The sequence below is a fragment of the Lissotriton vulgaris genome, chromosome 7 (genome assembly GCF_964263255.1).
Source record: "Lissotriton vulgaris chromosome 7, aLisVul1.2, whole genome shotgun sequence".
Taxonomy (NCBI): domain Eukaryota; kingdom Metazoa; phylum Chordata; class Amphibia; order Caudata; family Salamandridae; genus Lissotriton; species Lissotriton vulgaris.
Genome location: NC_141695.1, coordinates 1,738,933,005 through 1,738,949,586, shown reverse-complemented (window position 1 = coordinate 1,738,949,586; position 16,582 = coordinate 1,738,933,005). Strand labels below are relative to the sequence as shown.

The following is a 16,582-nucleotide window of genomic DNA, read 5'->3' as shown; positions in this document are numbered from 1 at the left end:
TTGTCTCAGAGGCATGCGGACAATGGTCAGCTCCACCCAGAGGCTTACATGTCTAGGAAACTCAATCCTGCCGAACAAAACTACCACATAGCTGAAAAAGAGTTTTTGGCTATCATGGACCCCTTCCAAGCGTGTAGACACTTTCTCATGGGGGCCAAGCATGTGGTTACGGTTACACGGACCATAGGAACCTGCAATTTATGTCAGCAGCTCGTCATCTCTACCCTAGGCAACTTCGTGGATGATGTTTTCCTCTGGTTTCCATTTTGTCATAACGTATCGTCCGGGGTCGGATAACCGAAAGGCTGATGCTCTTACACGCCAGTCATCTGTTACCGATTCAGAGGGTGCTCCTGCTGCCAGTATCATCGACCCAGGTAAAGTGTTGTGTGCTATGCAACCGGATACCTTTTTCAGGGATATGCAGAGGGGGGTCGCTTCTTTTTCCTGGAGGTCATGGCTCTGTGGTCACCCTGAATGGACATCGCTTGGTGGTTTCCTGATGTTCAACAACCGGTTGTTGGTGCCCACTTTAAGTCTGCGGAAACAGGTTTTTGTATGGTGTCATGAGTCCCCTTGTGCGGGACATCTGGGGGTGGCTAAGACGGTGGAGCGTGTCCTTAGACACTTCTGGTGGCCTTCTCTGCGGCCTGATATCGGGAAGTGGGTATCTTCCTGTGATCAATGTGTACGGATGAAGTCCGATCATAATCGTCCGCAAGGCCTGTTGCAAACCCTTCCTACTCCTTCCGAACCTTGGGACAAAATATCATTGGATTTCATTGTTGGGTTGCCTAAGGATCAGGGTTGTACAGCAATACTGGTTGTGGTTGACTGACTAAGACGGGGCATTTCATCGCCTGCAAACAGGTGCCGACAGCTGGTCAGTTGACAGTAATGCTCTTGACGAACGTGGGACGATTACACGGCCTGCTTAGTGTTATCGTATCGGACAGAGGCTCCCAGTTCATTGCCCAATTCTGGAGGAAATGGTGTTTCTCTCTCCACATCGACACAGCACTCTCTACAATCAATCAATCAAAGCATTTATATAGCGCACTACTCACCCGGAGGGTCTCAAGGCGCTAGGGGAGGGGGAGTCCGCTACTGCTCGAACAGCCAGGTCTTGAGCTGCTTCCTGAAGGCAAGGTGGTCCTGGGTCAGGCGGAGGTGGGTCGGGAGGGAGTTCCAAGTCTTGGCGGCCAGGTAGGAGAAGGACCTTCCTCCTGTGGTGGCTCTTCGGATGCGGGGGACGGCGGCGAGGGCGTGGCCGGTCGATCGAAGCTGGCGTGTGGGAGCGTAGAAGTTGAGGCGGCTGTTGAGGTATCCTGGGCCTTGGTTGTGTAGGTCTTTGTGTGCGTGGGTGAGGAGACGGAAGGTGATTCTCTTGTTGACCGGGAGCCAGTGCAGATCTCTCCGGTGTCCGGAGATGTGGCTGCGACGGGGGATGTCCAGGATGAGTCGTGCTGAGGCGTTCTGAATCCGCTGGAGTCTCTTCTGGAGTTTGGCGGTGGTTCCGCCGAAAAGGGAGTTGCCGTAGTCCAGACGGCTGGTGACGAGGGCCTGGGTGACCGTCTTCCTGGTCTCGGTGGGGATACACCGGAAGATCTTATGTAGCATGCGCAGGATGTTGAAGCACGACGAGGAGACGGCGTTGACTTGTCTGGTCATGGAGAGGGAGGAGTCCAGGATGAAGCACAGGTTGCGTGCGTGGTCTGTTGGTTTGGGTGCGCTGCCCAGGGCGGGGGGCCACCAGGAGTCGTCCCAGGCGGAGGGTGATGACCCCAGGATGAGGACTTCCGTCTTGTCTGAGTTCAGTTTCAGGCGGCTGTTCTTCATCCACTTGGCGACGTCTTTCATCCCTTCGTGTAGGCTGGCTCTGGCGGTGGCGGGTTCGTTGGTGAGGGAGAGGATCAGCTGGGTGTCGTCGGCGTAGGAGATGATGTTGAGGTTGTGTTGGCGTGCGATGGCTGCGAGGGGGCTCATGTAGACGTTGAAGAGGGTTGGGCTGAGCGAGGAGCCTTGAGGAACGCCGCAGATGACTTCGGTGGCTTCTGATCTGAACGGGGGAGGCGGACTCTCTGTGTCCTTCCGGCGAGGAACGAGATGATCCATTCCAGTGCCTTCTCCTGGATTTTGACGTTGCTGAGGCGCCGCACTAGGGTACAGTTGCAGACAGTGTCGAAGGTCGCGGAGAGGTCTAGGAGGATGAGGTCTTTCAAACGGATGGACAGACGGAGGGGCTAAATCAAACGCTCAAGCAATATCTGAGGTGTTATGTTGACAACAGCAAAGAGAACTGGGTTGACTATTGTTGGCTGAGGTAGCTTACAATAATGCCACTCATAGTTCCACCAAGACTACTCCGTTCTATTGTGTCTATGGGCGGCATCCCATGTTTCTTCCGTTTGTACATCCTAGGGCTGATCACAGTCTTCCGGAGGTCACGCAAAGAGTGGTGCACATCCGTGAGACCCTATCAAAAGCCCAGGCTCAACTCAGATCAGTCAAACTTAAGTACAAGGCTGTTGCAGACAAACATAGAAGGCAGGGACTGTTGTATTGTAGGGGAGATGCGGTATGGTTGTCTACTCGGAACTTGTGTTCCGTAAGCACAGTGTGTTCAATCCCAGGTACATTGGGCCATACACCATCGTTAAACGGGTGAGTCCAGTGGCAGTGAAGTTGAAGCTCCCTACTCACCTACGGATACATCCTATTTTTCATGTGTCCTTGTTGAAACCATCCTTGGCACGGGGCCGCAGGCGTCCCCCTCCTGTGGTTGTGGATGGCGAACTGGAATATGAGGTTCAGAGTCTGTTGGACTCCAAGTTTCGGGGTCGTAAACTGTGGTACTTGGTGTCTTGGAAAGGGTATGGTCCGGAGGAGAATTCTTGGAAGCCTGCTGTGGGGATCCATGCTCCTGCTCTTGTGGCTGCCTTTCATCGGATGCATCCGGCTAAGCCTGGTCCATAGTGCTCCCTTGCCTGTGGGAGAGGATGTACTGTCACGATCGTAATTCAGCGGGAACTAGGATTCCCGATATCGCCCGAGCCGGAACTACAGCTCCCATGATCCTCCGCGAGTCGCGTTAGACATCGCGAGAGGACGCATATAAGCGGAAGCCATGTCCGGGCTCGGCGTCGGGGATTCCTTCTCCGTTCCTCCGATTCTGCATTTGTTTTCAGGGACCCTCCATGGTGGCGGTAAGGGTGCTCTGCACCGGTCTTGATATCAGCCTCAACGCTGAACTTGGTTTATTCTGATTATCGGCAAAGTGCCGGGAGCTCATTTAATCGGTCGGTATTTTCGGCCGACGGGGGAGTGGATGTTTTGAGATCCACGATTTTCCCCAATTATTTTGTTTGCTGCTAAGGATGATCTAACTGCTACCTCCCTCCTTCTCCTCTCCCCCCCCGAGTAGTTATAAGGAATCTTGAGGGAATTGGGGTGTGACTTCAGCCGCAGTTATTGCATTGACAAATAACTACTTATTTACCGTGTTTGAGCATTTTACTTGGAGCAGGAGCTTCCAGTTCAAAGAGTGTTATTTGATAAGAGACATTTCGTTAGTCTACCTCCTAATTACAAGTATTGGATGTGAAGGAAAGGCCAGTACGTGTGTGTGTATGATTTATGGTGCATTAACCTTTATGTCTCTGGCTCCCTTTGTTAAAAGGGGTTTTCCATGAGTGGTAGAGGGCTACGCTCTACCCGTGTGATGCACTTAGGTGTCTAGACTAGGGTACGTTCTATTGCTCAATAACCTGCTGAGGGATCTCATATATATCTTGTGGATTGTATCTCTATCTTGTGTTTATTTTGTATTTATGCCGTGATACCCCAATGCGGTCCTCTGCACTGACAAGCACTACTGCCTATATCCAGAACTCGTATTTTGCTTTACAGGTATTGCAAACAATAGGGGTTCACATCAAAAGTGTATATATATATATATATATATATATATATATATATATATATATATATATATATATATATATATATATATATATATATATATATATATATATATATATATATATATGTTCAAGCAAATGTCCCTTACTGGAGAAGGAGCGACCATTCAGCTGGTGCCGGTGCCGAGTCAAGGACAAGACTCGTTAGACTTTCACAAAGCAATTTGAAATAAGTCACCGCACTCTTCTAGGATTTGGTTAAGCTTTTTAATCCATCAAGGAAAAAACTTCCTCACCTACGCGTTTCAACCAGATTACTGTTCTTGCTCACGGTAGTTACCACAGTTGAAACGCGTAGGTGAGGAAGTTTTTTCCTTGATGGATTAAAAAGCTTAACCAAATCCTAGAAAAGTGCTGTGACTTATTTCAAATTGCTTTGTGAGAATATATATATATATATATATATATATATATATATATATATATATATATATATATATATATATATATATGCTTTTTGCTTAGTGTAGAGAAATAGCTCAGTGTACTTATCATTGTACGTTTCATTGTGTTTTACAGATCTCCCTCCCAGCTGTCCCCTTCCTTTCCTTCATTTATCCCCTCTGTCCCTCACTTGATCCTTGCGATGTCCTGTGCCATCACGGCTATCTAGGCATTGGTTAGATCTAGAGGTGGACCATACTATCAAACTGATCCTGAGGACCGTCCACGTGACATATACTACCCAATACTTACCATACATGCAATGTAATGGTATGCATTGTAATGGTATGCGTTGTAAAGGTAGTATGCGTTGTAATGGAATGCGTTGTAATGGTAGTTTAGGAAATTCGTTGTAATGGCATGCGTTGTAAAGGATTTTGCGTTGTAAAAAATGCGTTGTGAAGGCATGCGTTGTAAAAGTATGCGTTGTAACGTCATACATCCCATGATATTAATCCCAAAGTTGTGGCCAATAAATGTGCCCATGAGCAGCAGAAGATTCTTTTATCGCCACCAAAGTTATAACTTTCTGCCTAGATGCCCTAGCCAACATATCTACCATCAACCTGAAGCTGCCTAGCTCTGGATTATGAATCCAGTCTCAAAACCTTGGTCTACAGATGAGGTGTTCTTCACCTGAGCTTCGGAGCAGGTTCATTTGTGGTCTGCAACTTACCAGTGTCGTCTTCAGTCACGGAGCCCTCTACATCGAATGTCATCGTATATGAACGTTCTGTCATGTTGAAGAAGTCCAGCTCCACTTTCTTAGAGAAGCATCCAGACCTTTCAAGCTGAACAAAAGTCAACATATGAGAAACTATTCAGCTTCAAGATAGAAGAAGCAAACATGTGTTGATTTCATACAGACCATTGATCAAGGGGGTTGTGGAACAATCCCTAAAGTGTCTGAACAATGACTCAGAGATGGGGAGCATGCATGCATCAACCTCAAGTAGGGAAATCAAGCATTGAATGGCTTGTGGAAAATGTAGATGACCGCTAAATATATGTAAGAAAAAATACATGTAAGGAAAAGAGACTGGACCAGATTGAAAAAAGAAAAGGGGGTAATCTGCACTGAAGGTTACCTATAGCAGGGTGGTGCAGATTTCAACATTTTTAAATAAATTCTCATAAAGAATTAACTATGTTTCTTACTCTGTAAGCATCTGTTCGTGGCATGTAGTGCTGTAGATTTGCATGCTCTGCATACTTCTGCCATCTAATGTTGGGTCTGGATGTGTGCAAGTTGTTTTTCTTCAAAGAAGTCACTCGAGTCAAAAGACAAAGTTACTCCCCCTCTCAGTGATATTGCGCATGGGCATCCACTCCATTGTTACATTGTTTTCCCGCTGTCAAGTGAGACCGGAGTGTGAGTAAGTGTTAGTAAAGAGATGACCGTGCATATGATAGTGTAAGTTGGTACTGCATTGGCCACAGGTGTCCAGGGAGGAGGGTGCGAGCATGTAACTCGCAAGCATTACATGCCACAAACAGATGCTTACAGGGCAAGTAATAGAGGAGGGTGCGAGCATGTAACTCGCAAGCACTGCATGCCACAAACAGATGCTTTACAGGGCAAGTAATATAATCAGTTCAATGTTATGTGTGGCTGTAGATGCACACATTCTGCATAGACTATAAAGCAGTGCCCTCCAGAAAGTGTTGGCTAAGCTATGGGTGTTGCAGTTGTTTAGAAAAGGGTAAGTAGGCCTGCCGGTCCTACATTTGCCAGTTGACCTGCTGAAACATCTACACAGTCTTGTTTAGTGAAAGTATGTGGGGTTCACCATGTAGCTGCTTTACAAATCTCAGCTATTGGTATATTGCCTTGGAAAGCCATAGATGCTCCTATCTTGTGGGTAGAGTGTTCTCTAGGAGGTGTGAGCAAAGTTATTTAACATGTCTGAATGCATTTAAATATCCATCTTTAAATACCAGATTTTTATATGAGCTTTCCTATGTGAGGGGGCAAAATAGCCACAGAGGTACTTGGTTTTACGAAACTTTAGTTCTGTCTATATAGTACATTAAAATTCTTTTAACATCTAATGTATGAAGGTCCCTTGCTGCAACTGAATCCGATTGCGTAAAGACAGGTTATTCAACTGACTAATTTAGGTGAAAAGCAGAAAGAACCTTTGGACAGAATTTTTGGTTAGTTCAAAGGAATACCCTAACTCTATGTAGCTGGAAGAAAAGTTCTTCCAAGGTTAGTGACTGGAGCTCTCTGACACATCTAAGAGAAGTGATGGCTACCAAAAAGGCTACATTTCAAGATAGGAATCGGAGAAGGCAAATATGCAAAGGTTGGGATGATGGACCCATAAGACTGGTGAGGACTTTTTTAAGTCCTCCCATAAATGCTTTAATAACTGCTGTCTTGAACAATGATAACCATTGCCTCTTTTGTAGGCAGCTACTGCAGCTATATGCAGGCATTTAGAAGAGTATGCTAGTCCAGAAGTCCACAAATACAGTAGCTTGCAGGCAATGTCTAGAGCAGTTGCATTAAATGGGTCAATGTGTTTCCTACGGCAGTGGAAAACAAATCATATCTATGTTGCAACGTAATACGCCCTGGCTGTGGGTTTACGGGCTCTCTGAGAATGGTCATAAATTCTGGTGAGAGATTACGGTAAATGAATTCTATGACCTCAGGAGCCAAATCGCAAGTTTGAGTTCCTTTGGATTTGGGTACCTGACTTCTCCATGATTCTGAGTGAGAAGATCCAGATTGATAGGAAGCTTCGCATGCGGCACTACTGAAAGCTCAAGTAGTGTGGTGAACCATGGTTGTCGAGCCCAAGTGTGAGCTACCAGAATGAGGGTGAGTGGTGTTTGCCTGAGCTTAAGAACCACAAACGGAAGAAGAGGAGAGGTGGAAAAGCGTAGACAAATATCCCTGACCAGTTCATCCATAGAGCATTGCCCTTGGATAATGGGTGTGGGAGCCTGGAGGCGAAGCTTGGGCATTTTGCATTCTCTACGGTTGGGAACATGTCTATCTGTGGAAACTCCCATTTGTGAAAGTCTGGAAGGAGGACTCTGTGGAGTTCCCACTCGTGTACATGTTGCCGCATAAAGCTGAGGAGGTCGCTGAAGTCATTGGCTGTCACTGGGAGGTGTTTTGCTAACAGGTGAATATTGTGGTATATTGGTCAATGCCGAATCATCTGAGATCGGCGTGATAACTGTAGGGAGTGTGTCCACCTTGTTTTTGTATATAGAACATGGCTGTTGTGTTGTCCATCCAGACCAAGACAACTTTGCCTTTCAGGTGGACTAGAAATGCTTTCAATGCTAGGTGAACTGCCTGAAGCTCTAGGTAGTTGATGTGGAGACTCTGGTGTTTGATTTCCCAGAGACCCTGCACTGTGAGATCCTATTGGTGTGCACCCCATCCTGTAAGGGATACATTAACCATGAGAATGATCTGGGGAACAGGGTCGAGGAATGGCCACCTCTTTGTGTATTCCACTACTGCAGAGAGGGTTGTGTGCAGCTGTCACCCAACACTAGATCTTGTAATTAACCCTGTGAATGAGACCATTGACTCGCCAGACATTCTTGCAGCAGACGCATGTGGCACTATTGAAATCAAAAATGCTGTCATATCTAGTAGTCAATGAACTTTTCTGACTGTTATGAGTTGATTGAGGTGAAACTGACGTAGCAGTGCTGTGATGTTGTGAATCCTGACTACATGTGGGTAGGCTAATCCCCGCTGTGCATTGAGAATAGCCCCTAGATAAGGCTGAATCTGTGAAGGCTGAAGATGTGACTTTTGTATGTGATTTTAAACACCAATTGATGAAGAAATTGAAGAGAGATCTGAGTGTGTTGCAGACACAACTGAAGAGTACTGGCTTGGATGAGCCAATCGTCCAGACATGGGAAGACATGAATACTCTGACTGCGTAGATGTGCTGCAACTACCGCTAGGCATTTGGTGAACACCCATGGTGCGGTAGTGACTCTGAATGGGAGCATTTTAAACTGATAATGTGTTCCTGCTATCACGAACCTGGGGTATTTGCAGTGAGTTGGATGTATTGGGATGTGAAAGTTAACAACGTTTAAGTCCAGTGCAGACGTAAAGTCACCCTGTTGTAATAGAGGAATCACATCCTGAAGAGTTGCCATGTGGAAGTGTTCTGAGAGGATGTAATAATTTGATGGCCAGCGGTCTAATATGGGCCGGAGTGAACCATCGTTTTTGGGAATGAGGAAGTATAGAAAGTATACGCCTGAACCTTGTTGTTCTGGAAGAACAGGCTCCGAGGCTCCTTTTTGCAATAGAGCCTCTGCTTCTTGTTTGAGCAACGTTTGGCATTCTATGGAAAGTATGTGCCTGTGAGGTGGGATGTTTGGAGGTGTTTTGATGCGCTCCAGACAATAACTATGTTGGATAATATCCAACACCCACAGATCCGTTGTCCTGGTTTTCCAGTCAGGGAAGAAAAGTTGTAGTCATCCCCTGACAGGTGTTAAATGGTCGGGGGGGAATAAGAAGTGAGTCACTGTTTGGAAGTGAAGGGTTTGGTGCGAGCAGAGGCAACCTGTCCACGCCCTTTATAATTATTTCCTTGATAAGGGCCTCTATAATATCTCCTTAAAGTGGAGGTCTGATGCTCTCGTCTTTAGGAAAAGGTAGAGGCATCTGATGGTATTGTCTTGGTGAGTGGGGATTTGAAGCAACCCCAATGACTCGGCAACCTCCGTTTTCTTCTTCCTTTTTTCTAATGTTTGATCCATTTGGGGACCAAACAGATGTTGGTCAAGAGGGACTTTGAGGAGCGTCTGCTGTACTGCTGGCTTAAAGCCAGATATGCATGGCCAAGCATGTCTATGCAGCAGTATGCTTGTATTTATCCCCCTGGCAGCTGTGTCCGCTGAGTTGAGGGCGCATCGGATTGAACTATTTGAAAATAATTTACCCTCCTGGACAATTTGGTGGTCTCTTTTCTTGTACTCCTCAGGGAGATGTTGGAGGAGTTACTCCATTTCGTCCCAGTAGGACCTGCCATACCTCGCCAAGAACCACTGAGTGTTGCCAATTCACCAATGGTTGGCTGCCTGTGCTGCCACCCTTTTCCCCAAAAGCATTGATGAGTTTATACTCTGTCGAATGGTGGGGCATCTGCTAATGTCTGGGAGATGGCCCTCTTGTAGGCATTAGATACCATGAGTAAATCAGGGGGAAGTTGGCCCTTGATGTTAGGTGGAGCTGAGGGTGCAGCTTTGTTTTTCTTGTCTACTCTTGGTGTAATAGTATGTGCCTGCACCCGATCTTTGAAGATTTCATCTGAGTGACGGAGCAAACCCCTTTAGCATGGGCAGATATAGACATGCCCCAGTGGTAGAAGAGAGTGTCTCAAAGAGAGATTCATCCTCAATGGGGTCTTTGTGCAAAGGGGCCTGGTGATATGCACCTGCCCTAGCTATAAGTTCCTGGACGGAGATTGCATCATCCGGGGGTGATGGCTTAGCTGGGTAACGGTCAGAGTCATTATCCCCGGGAGGGGTCAATGTCGTAGGCGACCCATGGATCTGTGGATTGCTATTGTTCTCTCCTTCCCCCTGATCCCCATTGTAAGTCATGGGGAAGCCCTGTGGAGTAATGTCTCCTATATCACTAAAGAAGTGATGTGATGAAGGAGGCAGTGAGTCTCAAGAGCCAGTTCTGGTGCTGAAATGGATAGTTTTGGTGCGGAACTTGGTCTTTGTTTCAGAGCCGAGGTGGTCAAAGCTGAAACAGCAGAGGGAGGGTTACTCAGAGCTGATGAGGCAGATGGTCAGTTCAGCACTGAGATTGATCGGCTCGATGCAGTTTCAGGAGGTTTCGGCCTGGCTTTTGTTGGAGGTCTAAGGGCGGGACATCCTTAGCAGATATTCAGTGCGTATCGTGGCCTGTTGACAGTGGTGGCCTGGAGCCGTCCCGAAGGAAGGTCCTGCAACTGTAGGCTGAAATGTATTCCAGGGTCGGATTCGGAGTCTGGTATAGAAGGATCCTAATCCTCTGCTGCTGAGGCCTCACACAGTTCTTCCTCTGCCCGTTTGACATTGTTTAGGCCAAAGATGTTGGGTGTCTCTTCCAGATCTTTGTACTGCATCTCTTTCTAACACTCGCAACAGTTCTGCAACATTTTCTTTGATTGAAAAGATTGACAGGCCTCACAGTAATCCTCGTTGTGGTCGGTAGATACACACAGGTTGCAAACCTGGTGGAAGTCTGTATGCAGGTATTTCATGTAGCAGTTGGGACAGAATCGAAATTGATTTTGGTCCATTAGCAGCACATAGTTGGCCAAAGCCAATGAGATGACAAAACAAGGCCCGAATGGGCGTACCCCGAAGGCCGCAACTGGAGAACATCGAATTCACAACTGAATAATTGCTTCTGTTTTCGAAAGATGAGAGGGGAACTTGAACAAAAACAGTACCGATGGGTATGGAGGTAAACAACAAAGTGAAGGGAGCACAAGGACAGGCTTAAACTGGAGTGTCTAGGACCACGTCTAAAGCCGATGGCGGAAAGAAAACATACAAACAATGGAGTCGATGCCCATGAGCAATATCACAGAGAGGAGGAGTCACTTTGCCTTGTGGCGAGAGACTTCTTCGAAGAAAAGCAACTTGTACACATCCAGAACACTAACTGACAGGACTATGCAGAGCATGTATAACTACAATCACACAATCCATCGCACATATATATCACTTTTCCCACAAGAAAATCATGAAAAAATCTCCTTCCCAGCTTTCAGCAAATCTGCATAGTCATTTACTCCTATCATTGACCGGAGTAAATGCCTGACCTTTTCTGGAGATGGAACAGGTTGAAGACAGATTTGTGAATACTCACAAGTGTGTAAGCTTGTGCATGTTCATAAACCCACAGGTTAACATCAATTCCTGTGCAAACCCTCACAAACACAAAACTGTCTTTTAAGGCGCTATACTCTGGTAAAAAAAAAAATCTTCTTGTACGTGTAAAGTCAAACATGCATGCTCAAATAGATTTAACATTCTAGTGCAGAGTGTCACATGACATAAACTGAAGGAATAATACACATATTTTCAGGTGTTTATCAGGGTATTTTCAGGTGAAGATGAAGCTCAACAGTGCTATTTACTGGCTACTTTTTTCAGGTGTACGGATCGACTGTAGGGCAACCAAACACTGTTTTTGTGTTAAATTATCATATGGGCCGGGCCTGTAAATTAATCTCCAAAAACACACCAGAGGCAAGTGAAGCAACGCTTTCCATCGAGTCTGACCGTGGCCCCCGGCATTAGGGTGTTGATGGACCAGTTCATTTCTGGTGAAAATCCTTAGTATGGAGAGCAAAGCATCAAGTGAATTTCTCCACCATTTTCATAGTATGGTGGAGTAAGCCCAGCCTGAGCATTTTCCTCAGAATTTAGCAATTTCCATAAAAAGTTTAAGACATTTCCGACAGCACCCAACCATAAACTGGCCCAGTAAGGTGCTACCTCTCACCGCTCCAAGAGTGGGGCACGACCATGAGGTGGGAAAGGAGTGTAAAGTGAAACACAGCCTTAAAAATAAGGAACTTTAAAAAATAGGATCATATTTTAGGAGTCTCTAAAAATCAAGGAAACTCTTTAATTAGGGAAAACTGCTTTTTTAACTAAACTATTGGCATGCTGCCTGTACCAAAGGGATTAAGTAGTGTGGGGTGAAGAACATTTAGATTTAAAAACAATATAGAGATACATTCAAATCTAGTCCACTTTTAGATATGTTTTACTTCATTGAGCTGAATTTAGTGTATTGTATTTCGCATTTATTTATTTCTCTATCGTTTTGGTCTATTTCATGATTTTATCTTGATCTGTTCCTTTTTACTTTTTTTTCGCAATTGTTCCAAATTTTTAAATAAAGCTTTGAACAAAAAAAAAGCATAATCAACTTTGTGCAGACAACAGCGCCATTCCAGATGCAAGCTCTACAGTAATATCAGCATTATTAGACAATTCTGAGGACCTTTCTGGACGTAGCCGAAATACAGGCCATGCAGAGGATATGCAGGTCAAATGGAAGACAGCAAGAAATAGGGCCAAAGAATGACACAACTCTTAAAATAGCCAAAGAAGAGCAAGTTGTGCCTTCTGTAACATTGTATTCGCGGCTATCAGCCCTGAAGACACTGCTGCCTGCAAATGCCATTGATTTATAATCTTTTCTCCTCTTCCTTCTCAAAACACTGACCCTCACCCTTGCCCCCTTACCTTGCCTGTCATTGTCATACACAGATCTGGGGGGCGTTGGGAGGAGCTCCAGCTCCAGTGGTAATAAAATGGCTTGCGGCACACGGTAGTACTGTACCGTCCTTGGACCGGCTTTCCGTAGGTGTACCTGTCAGCAACAGAGAGAAAAGGGAGTGTAAGCATCAGTCAGAGGAGTCTGGGAAAAGCAACAGCACAACTAGATGGCAGTGATGCCAAAACACCTGATGTGGGTTCAGTGCTAGTCACTGGCATTGCCTTTTCTATAGCCTAACAGTAAGCTCACCGCTGCTAACTGTATCTACAAGATAGTATGCATATAGTAAGGGGTTATCGGAAATGAGGGTAAGGATGACGTAACCTCCCATAACATCGGATATGTAGATGCTCACCCTTTTGGGTCATCTTGGCTCTTATGTCCTTTATTAGCAACTCAGCAGTACTCATTTTATTAACCTCTGAAGGATAAAAGTCTGAGTAGAATTTTAACCTTTGCTATGAGCTCATACACAGATTCCTCAAGGGGATGCATTAGTCCCCTGAGCCACCAGTCCTGGTGATGGACGAAGATGGAGCTCTGACTTCATGTGCAACATGCACCCCACAGAAATAGTAAAACGATGCGGATAGCTCAATGCAGCAGACATTTTTTAGTCTGCACACTCTTCATACATTTAAAAAATGCATCTTTGTTCTTGCATTTTGTAATGAGTCACCATCACCACTATGTGGTACCTTGTGTCTTATGCTTTGCCTTGTGGAAATGTCACTCCAGTAACCACCAGAAGAGGAAGAGATAAGGGATCCAATGGTACTAAACAGATTATGACTAGTTTTCGATCAGTGTTCAAAGGGGAATCGGAATCCGTTGGGTATTGCCTAGAATGTCATCTTTCTGCAGTCTGGGTTCTCTGGCTTTATGGGGTTCTTGTAATCTGCAGTGCAACCCCCTTTGTTTGTCCACATATGCCAACAGATACAAGAGCCACACCAACAGGGGTCCTATGATTGTCTTCTATTTCCACTGTTGAACCTCGAAGACAAACGAGAAACAGAGCAGAAAAGCCCTCTTGCCCCACCTCGCATCGGCAGGTTAGGCTTAATCACAGGACGGAAGGAAGTCAGGATTGCTCCATCTCCACATAGTGCAGCTGTCCAAAGCTCTCCCATCTTCCTGCTTCTCTTACAGTCCAGATCCAGTTTACAAACTCTCGCCACCGATTCCAACCAACTACTAAGAACGGGTGGAGTGGGCTTGAGCAGTTTATGCAGATCTCCCTCCTTGCCAACAAGATGAAGATGTATCTGCCTAAGCGATACACACCAGTCCAGCTGATTGCGCTTTCCAAATAGGATCAAAAGGGGGCACACTATGATTTGACCTCCCATAATCCCAGAGATCGCTCTCCGCCCTCCATCCAAAAAAACACTTAATATGGGGCAAGACATGAACATATGAATATTGTCTGCCTTTTCCTTACCACACCAATTGCAGTAGGGGAAGGACCTACAAAATATGTGGCACGTCTTTTGGGGTAGAGTATATTCTGTGTGAAGTTCAAAGGTGGTTCTTCACGAGCTCAGCTGATGTAACTGTGCAGTAAAGAAGGTGTAAAGAGACTGCCAAATATCTTCTAACTGCTGATATCAACCCCAGGGATTGACAAGGATCTAACATCTCACCTCTTCGGCCTTCACCAGCTCCCAATACCAAACGAAATTTGCTTCTTTATTGGCTTAGAGTCTTGTAACTTTCCCTACAAACCCCATCTCCCCTTACTGGCCTGTCCATGTCCAGACCTCTAGGAAACCAGTTGCATGTACTTGTAAAATGACAGACTAACCTTGGATTCTGCACTTAACACACCCACAAAATGAGCCCAGTACCTTCCTGTGGCTGCCCCCAGCAACTAATGCCCACTTTATTCGGAGGGATGCTCAATTTGTCCAACTAGAAAGGAGGAGTACCTCGAGAGTTCCAAATTGGAGCAAACTCTGAACAGTAATCAATTCCCAAAATGTTCCTCATACAATAACAAACTTCCAAGAAGGCCTGTAGTATTTTAAGCCAGAACTTCTTGAAGTAATTCTAGTCCCCAAACTTGTACGGGATATCATCCTGCCCTATTGAGTTCAACACCCCTGCATAGATTCTACACCTACTAGAATTATCTGGGTTCACCAAGACCATTCTGCACTTCCTAAATTGGAAGGAGAGGTAGTAACGCCTGGCAATGCTACCCCACCCATAACCAACTTCCTTCTATATTTCTTCCAACTAAGTCTGGGACATTTAGAGGTCCAAATAAAGCTGTCTATCCTCCCTTGTATCTTATCTAAGCTGTCCCTAGAAAAAGATAAAGGGATGTTATCAAACAAATAGTTCAGCTTGGGGAGGATCACCACCATAGAGGTTCTACACTCCTGAGGCGGAAGCCGGGAGCACGCTGGCAATTTTAACTCTTGTTGCATATTGAAAACTGTTTTTACCTGTTCTGCACTCCTTAAAGGGCTCACTCCCGCCCTTTTCACTTTAAACTTCGCAGCGCAGCCGACTAAACGCTGCCACGGCACTAAGTTTCCCCGCCACCATTCTCCTCCATCAGGCCAAGGCCACGCCCATGGCCCTGAGGCCACGCCCCCTGCTCTCACATAATAACAATGTGTCACCCCCGGACGCGCAGCGGACGCGCTCAACGGGCACGCCGCCTGCGCACCGAAGGCGCGCCAAAGGCAAGCCCGTCTGCGCCCGTCCGCGCCAGGCCGGGCCCAGGGGCCAGCCTAAATGGCCACCCTATTTCATACTCGGCTGACTCCCTTAGGGACCTCCAACTCCCCAACCTTTCGCCCTCTCCCTTCACCATCAGGCGTATCTCCACGGCCGGTATCATCTCGGCCGATCGCCCCCCCCCCCACCCCCCCCCCCCCCCCCAGTCGGAGCACGCCCCCTATCAAACCTACCGAGAGCAATACTACCATCCGGCTTCTTTACCTGAACACCCGCTCCCTGGTGAAACATCACGCCGACATCTTCATCCTTCTATCCACCGAGAAACCTGACGTCTTTCTGCTCACTGAAACATGGCTGACTGCAGATTCCCTCCCTGACATCCTAGCAGCCCTCCCCCAAGACTATTACATCCTTTGTGCTGACCGGCCAGGCAATCGCTCTGGGGGTGGAGTAGCTGCTATAATATCCAAACGTTTCAAGTTCATCTCCACTTCGTCCATCTCCCTCCTGGGAGTAGACAATCTTATTTTCTGCCTAAAAACGGACTTTGGGGCATTAACTCTCCTCCTCCTCTACCGACCTCCCCAAACAATGCCTTCTTTCGCGGCCACCCTGACCGATCAGCTGATTAACCTTCTCACCTCCAACCCCAGATACGCCCTCTTCGGCGACCTTAATTATTGGTTCAACTACGCCAACGCCGGTCCACATGCCTTGGAGGTTTGAGGCCCTCACCAGCCTCAACCTAACCCAACAAATCACCTTACCTACTCACATTAAGGGCCATATTTTGGACCAAATCTGGACCCAAAATCTATCTCTCTCCCCTCCTTCAGTTTCCCCTTGCACTTGGTCTGATCACCACTTAATAGATATCACCCTTACGCTCAGTGGCAGAATCCCCACCCTTCCTCAAGCGCCTTGAGACCCTCTGGGTATGTAGCGCGCTATATAAATTATTTGACTTGACTTGACTTGAAATGGAGCTCTTACGACTCAGAAGGATTTCTTGCGACCCTCTCAGATACCCGACCTGTCCTCGATCTGCGAACCAACATTGATAAATTAGAAAGTGACATCGGCACCTGGTTGAAGTCAGCCAGTGACCAATGTGCCCCCTTAACCAAATTCCCCCCGACCAGACATCACAACTCCCATAGATGGTTCACGG

The 16,582-nt window shown here is 46.5% G+C and overlaps 1 protein-coding gene across 1 annotated transcript in view; it reads right to left on the bottom strand.

Moving 5' to 3' along the window:
* Positions 1-16,582, bottom strand: part of LOC147706530 (alpha-2-macroglobulin-like protein 1) — a 316,256-nt gene that overhangs the window by 227,119 nt on the left and 72,555 nt on the right. The window contains exons 8-9 of the mRNA XM_086932996.1: positions 12,684-12,810; positions 5,101-5,215 (exon numbers count right to left, since the gene is read on the bottom strand). Of these exons, the coding sequence (XP_086789122.1) occupies positions 5,101-5,215; positions 12,684-12,810 (242 nt within the window). The remainder of the gene's footprint in view (positions 1-5,100; positions 5,216-12,683; positions 12,811-16,582) is intronic.